At 40.6% G+C, this 7,579-nt stretch overlaps 1 protein-coding gene across 1 annotated transcript in view; it reads left to right on the forward strand.

Moving 5' to 3' along the window:
- LOC139739092 (uncharacterized) overlaps window positions 1–7,251 on the forward strand; it is a 50,312-nt gene extending 43,061 nt beyond the window's left edge. The window contains exons 16-21 of the mRNA XM_071649712.1: window positions 441–565; window positions 1,388–1,681; window positions 2,135–2,278; window positions 2,785–2,944; window positions 4,453–4,619; window positions 7,191–7,251. Of these exons, the coding sequence (XP_071505813.1) occupies window positions 441–565; window positions 1,388–1,681; window positions 2,135–2,278; window positions 2,785–2,944; window positions 4,453–4,619; window positions 7,191–7,251 (951 nt within the window). The remainder of the gene's footprint in view (window positions 1–440; window positions 566–1,387; window positions 1,682–2,134; window positions 2,279–2,784; window positions 2,945–4,452; window positions 4,620–7,190) is intronic.
- The last annotated feature ends 328 nt before the right edge of the window (window positions 7,252–7,579 follow it).

The raw sequence follows: 7,579 nt of genomic DNA on the forward strand, positions 1-7,579 counted from the left end.
TTTTTTTCCTGAAGCAACCTCTCCATCCAGTAGCCAGTAGGTAGAATGCTACTAGTATGTGATGATCAAAACTGGCCCTTGCCGCAGTATTGAATCGCAGTATTGAATGCAGGTAACTAGTTTCGAATATGATTCATTCTCGCTCGATGGATTCTGCTATGGCCTGATATATTGTAATTGATGTTATCGATTATAAAGCATCACATAGCTACCATGATTGGGAATGATTTAAGATTGCAATTCTTTGGGCATACATTTTTGAGTAATATTTCACATTTTCATTACCAACTAGAATTGTGTTATCAATATGCGATTTCACACATTTCATATGTACATGTCTCCATTTCAGAGCAAAAATTGACAGTCTCTACAGTCATGTTTTACCTTTAATGCATATTTTGTATCAAAGAAGTTGCTATTGGTTGTCTTTCCCTCTGAAGGTGACCCTCTGCATGCTGTGTGAATGCGAGTTCAGTCTGACTGTCAGGAAGCACCACTGCCGACTGTGTGGGAAGATCTTCTGCTCCAAGTGCACCAACTTCTTCGTCCTCACCTCACACAGCAAGTAAGTAGGGCGCTGATGTGGCTGGGTCCGTAGCTCGCATGTCTTCCTCGTAATCATATGGCTGGGGTTCGATTCCCATTTAGAATAGCTGAGCAATGTTGTGTGTAACTATGCTGTCCCCACCAAGTAAGAGGCAAAAACACTCTGTCCCTCAGATAGGACATAAAATAGAGGACCCATGTGTGCGTGAATCATGACTCATGCACATTAAAGATCCCACTCCACCTCCTTGCAAAGAGGAGGGTGCTAACCCTGCTACTGCTACTACTTTCAATGTCACTACCGCAATACATACACTAGTCGTGCCACCACTACTGACTACTTGAATACAAATGATCATGGTAGTATAATAATAAAGTTATTGTGGAAGTAGTAGAAGAAGTAGAATTGCTACTATCAGTTATGTGACGATGATGACAAATATAATTAAAATAAGGTCAGTAATAACAGCAATTTCAATGTTTATAGCAAAAAGAACTAAAACAATAACAATAAGGATTGTTATAACATAGTAATTTTGGAAATGAAAATGCAGATTATTACCATAATGCACTAGTGATTATTTAATCATAATCAGTATGCTGATGTGGATCATGTAGTTCACACAAATCAGTGATTGCTAAAATTAGCATTTAAAAGATTAGAGCCATCTATCTGCTGTTAATCAGATGGTTTCTGATTCCTCCTAGAGAAAAAATATTGTATGCTTTTTGTAGTCCATATATATTTCATACTGTTTTTTACAGAGAATACATTTTATGTGCCACACTAGGCATAATTAATACTCATGGAAATGGAACTGCCGTGTCGCCTCTCTTGCAGAAAGAAGAGTCGAGTGTGCGAGAAGTGTTACGTGGTCCACCAGCATTCCTTGGAGGCGCCCAGCGTCAACACCTCCGTGGTATCCCACAACTCCAGTGGAGACGACCTGGAAGGCAGGAACCCGTTGCCAGGCGAAGAGGGCAACGGGGCCTTGGGGTCCAGCGGGATGGTCAGCGACGAGGCCACCTCGGACATCATGACGGACAGTGTGTGCAGCGAGCCCGTCGGAGTGGAGGAGCTGGACTACCATGCTTCTCAAACAACTCAGGAGACCGATGCTTCCAAAGGCCAAAGGTCAGTTGGGACTACAGATTGAAATACTGGCACAGGGTATACAGTGTCACAACTAGCAAAAAAAAAAAGAATAATGACACTCTCTAAATATTGCATCTCATCACATACGTGTAACTGCTGTATGTATCATCTCCAAGATAGAAACTGCAAACTTACCCTAAGAAAACTTTAAGGCTGTTAGTTAGTCTTATCGCATCACTAAGGTTCTTCATTGCTGATTTAACCACTTGCAAATTTTCGTGAAATTCCAAATTGGTGAAAAAAAAAAATATTTGCAAAATTGATTGCACATTCAGTGGCTTATTTTCTTGTATGTTTCAAGCAATTGATGAACTGATGCATGTCCAATGGTAGTGTTCTTGCAGTGGTGTTGCAAAATGGGCCAAATTTTGTCATTATCATCATTGTTGTCAGCACTGTTTTGACTATTCTCAGAATGAATCCTTTCCACAGTGAAGGCACCTCGAGGAAGCTGCACACGCCATCGCCCGTTCCGACGTCAGAGAACACGGCCTCTGAGCCCGACTTCGACATCATCAGTGAGGACGAGGTGACGCAGGCCAGGCAAGATGCTGGGAATACTGAAGAAGAGAGCCGGTGAGTGACAGCAATGATGGACAGGAAGTTTAACAGGGCAGCAGGGTGTTAGATGGTCATTATCATCAGACTGCGTGGCTTGCATCAAGGCAACCTCCCCCCCCCCCCCCTCCTAATTTTATTGTAATACTAATATGCACCATGGGTATTATGAAGTGGTGTGGACCCATTCTGTACCCATAGTGGTATTTCTGCACAGTGCGTGAATAGAATGCTAAAGATAGTGCAGTTTCATTCTTTATCACAGTGCTGTTTGTTTTCATTTTCCATCAGACAAGATGGCTTCATGAAAAGGAAAGCACAGAAATTTGTTTGCTTGCTATTTTAATACTCTTTTTACATTTTGATTCTGCAGAATTCATAAGGGGCAAATTTCATCAAACCAGCCACCCAGTGACAAATTAATCACCTGAATATTTCCCCATTTATAGTACATACTAGTGTGTTTGTAAAGATATTACGCTAGTAGGAACTTTCCAATGCAATATCCTGTCCTTGCCTACCAGAATGAATGGAGACAGCCACCTATTAACCACAGAGGAGTTGGAAGGGGAAGGCGTGTCGGGGGCGGAGGTGGTCGTGGCGGCCTACATGAAGCACGCCCTCACAGTGGCCATCAATGAAGTGGGACTCATGCTCTGTTGGGAATTTGTCTCATCTCCCAAGGTGAGATTTCATTGCATCTTGTGTCATGTGACTGGTTACTGTAGAACCAGAAATCTTCACGCGCATGAAACTCGTGAATTTTGCAAGGAGCCATGATTTGTGAAAGTAAATTGCACATGAAGGCTTTTCTCTACACCATCCAGTACATGTAGTATGCCCTTAATGTTTTCATGTTTTCCAATTCGAGAAAGTGTCATGCCATGAATGTTTCTGGTGTTACAGTATTCACGTCTCTCACATCAACTATTGCCAGCTTGCAAATTCTATTTTTGTATATTTTATGCTATATGTTTTATACGTTCATCATTTTGGGGTTTGTTTGTTTGTTTGTTTTTTTGGGGGGGTTTCCCATTTCCTTTGCTTTTTTGTATGTGTTTATGTGTGTGTGTTTGGTCAGTAGGGGGTTGGAGATACTTTTAGCACTGTAATAGCATAGCATGTGTGCGGGGGGGGGGGGGGGGGGGGTTGTTTGTGAGTGATTATTGTGAGCATACTCTGATGCTAACATTCTAAATCAGGGATATTGATTGTCATGTTGTCACACCCTTTGTGGTTGTTTACGCTCTCATTAATGCTTGTTATTTAGGAGTAATTAAATTCTTGAAGAAGCTTTGCAAGTTTACAAGTGCCAGTATAGAACAGAGAGGGTCTCCCATAAGTCTGATGTACAGTAACCATATAATGTCTCTAATTGAGAAAAGCCTCTTCTAGCTTTTGTATGATCAGCGCTCAGTGACAAGGGTCTCCTGATTGTCATTCATGTCTGAAAGTTCTCATCCCCATGCTGCATCAATTCACTTATGAAAACCTTAGACGGTGTCATACTTGACAGTTGTCAAGTACAGTTGAACCTCTCGTATCCGGACAAGTCGGGACCAGGGCTCATCCAGATAAGGGATTTGGCCGGATACGGGAGACTCAATGCTTTATGCATGTACATATACATACACATGTACTGATGTCGCCCATTGTAGTACCACATGTAGTACTGTGTATACTGCAACCTTTTCATTGTTACATTTGGGGATGTTTCGGGATGTTGAAATGTCTGAAGGTAAGCAATTTGGAAGGAAATTTGATGCAATGTATGTTAATCATATTGGAAGTAATATGTAATTCATGTGTGTTTGGGTAGGAGTTCTCAAGGAGTTGGGAATCCCCCTTTCTTCCCGTAATTATTAAAAATAATCACAGCGAGATTGCGTCCGGATAATAGAGAGATCCGGATAAAGGGAGGCTGGATAATAGAGGTTCAACTGTAGCTTACTTTCCTTGTGTTGTCCCATTGTGAAATTTTCTTAACTGGAGGATTAGATTTCTATTAAAAATCACTTCAAAGATCAGACTTTGAAGGGTTAATGTTGGCAACCCTGTATCTGTCCAGTCATTTAGCCCAATCTCTTTACCAACATGTATTATTCTTTCCACCCAGTCCGCTGAGAGTACTGGGTTGAGTCTTGAACTCATACTAACTTTTTATGTTACTCTTTTCCAATTTCCTCCATTAGAGCATCGGGTTCTCTGCAACATTCCAGGAGTCGCTGAGTTCCACAGGGCCTCCGGAGGAGCTGATTCCTCTCTGTCGGTGTAACTCACACCAGCAGGCAATCCAGGGGGAACTCCTGGCCAGGAGACCTGGTGTCTACACCCTCATCTTTGACAACAAGTTCTCCAGGTGAGTCCCCTGCTTGGTTGCCATGGAGATAAATCAACCCAAATGATCTCCAAGCCAGCACTATTTTGTGCAGAATTAGGTCATGCAGTGTCAAGTGACTCTCCACCAGGAAACCCTGATAAAGTTGCGAATATTTTTAGCCTCATTTTGGCATATGCAGATTTTCTGGACTCTAAGCTACGTGTATCCAATTATATCAAGTTTATCCCACTTTATTTTGAAAAATAACCTACCACATAGTATGAAAGCTGGTAAGCAGATCAACACAGTGTTGAGGAAATTGCCCTTGAAAATCAGATGCAGTACAAGAGTTAGGGAATTCAAAACACCACGTAACATGCTTCATGAGAACTTGCAAAACATTCAATTTCAGAACATTCTTATTTTTGGAAACTGTCAAAAGAGACTCAGGATATCAAACTGTCAAATATCACAAGATATTTTTCATTTTGGAAATAGTGATAAGAGATATCATGATATTAAACTTTCAAAACTCATCTGCTCCTTGATACATTTACATCTGTAATTTAAAAACATTTTGTATTTCTGAAATTCTGACAAGAGGTATTATGATAACAAACTTCTGATATTTGAACAAGTATCACAATTCATACTTTACAGCCATATCCCCTTTGCAGTTCTCCTTGGTAAAATATATCTAACTTTATCAGGGTAACATTGTGATGGGTCAGAAATTGAAATTTAGGAAAGATAATTACCCATTGCTTGTGGCACTTAAACATCATCATATCATAATAATATCATATTCTAATGTAAATAAATTTTTTGATGTCTCCACATACAACATAATTTGTCAAGCAAGGGAGCTAGTCAGTGCTCTCATTTCAACAAGTTTTAAAACTGAATCCCAGCTGATATACAAAGGGAGAACTTGCTCCTCTGAAACCGAAACCTTGTGTCCGTTTCATGAAAGTCTTTGCAATTAAGACTTCTCTGTCATGAGACACACTTATGAGAGACTTCATGAAATGGATTTTACTTCTCTTTCAAAGTCTCTCATTGCTACATATGAGTGACATTGGCCATTCTGAGATTTATGTGAAGACTTTATGTGATGTCTTCATGAAAGACGGACCACAGGACAGTATAAGGCAATGTTACAGCAGTAGAGGATAATAATCAATATTTCATGGAGAGCGTGAGGTCATTGACAGTGACTGTCCTCCTGACGCATGGATGAGAGTGCAACGATCTACTGTATACTGCCCTCGCAAGGTCAATGGACGGTAAACCTCTCCGCACTCTACCGAGAAACTCGAGACGGGGATCCCTACACGGAAATGGACCTGTGGGAACAGTAAAACTTTCCTATCAAAAGTCTGTGCAGGGTTGCCAAAGCTATTCCAATCCAAGCTGACATATGAGTAGTTATAAAAGGAGGAGTACATGTACCAACCTGGCACCAGTATACATGCTATCATGACTTTGTACAACTATATCTCCTTCGATAGCACAGCTGCTGGTCACTCTACATTGATAATGATTGTAACAATGATGATGATTACAATGAAAATAGTAGTAGTAGTGATGATAATAGTGATGATAATAGTGATGATAATGATGAGGATGATAAAACTTGTGATAGTGATAATAATGATGATAATAATGATTAAAAGAAATAATAATAATAACATGATAACAGTGACAGCAACAAAAACAATAAATACATGAAAGACAATGCTTACTAATTTTAATGCATTGTTTTTCACTCACCCTTGTTGTGCAAGATGAAGTATGTTTTGCCATGAAGGAATCAGCCATGGTAGCAGATTTCATGGAGAGTTCAAAAGTTCATAGCATACAGGTGATCATGTGACCTGTCACATGACCCATGTGGTGCAAGCATGGTGTTGCTGATCTACTTCAGGTGTTACGCAATCCTCTGTGGACTACAGAAAGAAAAGGATATTGACTGTCTTTTCAGTGTTGCACTAATCAATGTCTCTTGAGACTTGACAGTGCCTCTCCCTGGGATGGGCTATTGTCAAAGGAAGATTTCATTGATTGGACACCATTTTATGCACCCTCTCATTGTACTGGTGACCTGTGTTAACAGGTGTTCCCAACAAAGGAGAGAGAATGTGAAATATGTCCTTCCTTTACCGTTCCTATAGCTGGACAGTGATGAACGAGACATTCAAAAACCGAGTTTGTCTGATTTTTAGCTCACCTGAGCCAAAAAGCTCAAATGAGCCATTGTGATCATTTTATCACTCTTTCTATGAGGAGCAGTTTTTTTCTGAGAGAGTTGACCATGTTGAAATCGCCAATAGTCATACACTTGCAATCATACTCCCTGATATTAAGAAAAAGGCAATGCTTTTCAAGAACCAAAGTTTCTTGTAAAAAGGGATCCAAATCATATGACCATCAGAATGTAAAATCACCTCAATATTGATCTGAGAATGTGATTTCAATGGAATGCAGCCTAAAATGTTTGATTTTGTATTGATGAAGGAGCAGCAATGTTTGTTTTCAATGCATTGAGCAACTGGCAGGATCATCACATTCACAATTGGCCTGGTCTGTCTCTGTTTTTGTCTCTCTCAGGTTCACCAGTAAAACGGTCAAGTACAGTCTTCAAATCAAGAGGCCAGAAGCTGCATATTGAATACCTCACCACCATTGGTCAAGGCTGTGTCAGACGTTCGCTAAGTGCCAAATGGATGCACAGATCTGCCCCGAAGGAAGATGGCCAGTTATGAAGTCTTCGTGTTCTCTGGAGACTTGCGAAAACTTGTATCAGTGATAATCATTCCACTGTCTCACACACACAGAGCCTGTATTTGTACTAACCCAATTTTACACCTCTGAATTCGCTCGTCTGGAGTTCCTTCCGGGACCTTGCTCACTTCGATGCAGGGTTTGGGGATTTTACGAGGGAGATGCCTCCGCAGAAGCTAGTTATAGTGGGTGTGATCTGGCATTGGAGATGTCTG

Source organism: Diadema antillarum, unplaced genomic scaffold (genome assembly GCF_040938485.1).
Source record: "Diadema antillarum isolate AM-2024a unplaced genomic scaffold, OU_Dant_1.0 seq00000782_RagTag, whole genome shotgun sequence".
In the NCBI taxonomy this organism is placed as follows: Eukaryota; Metazoa; Echinodermata; class Echinoidea; order Diadematoida; family Diadematidae; genus Diadema; species Diadema antillarum.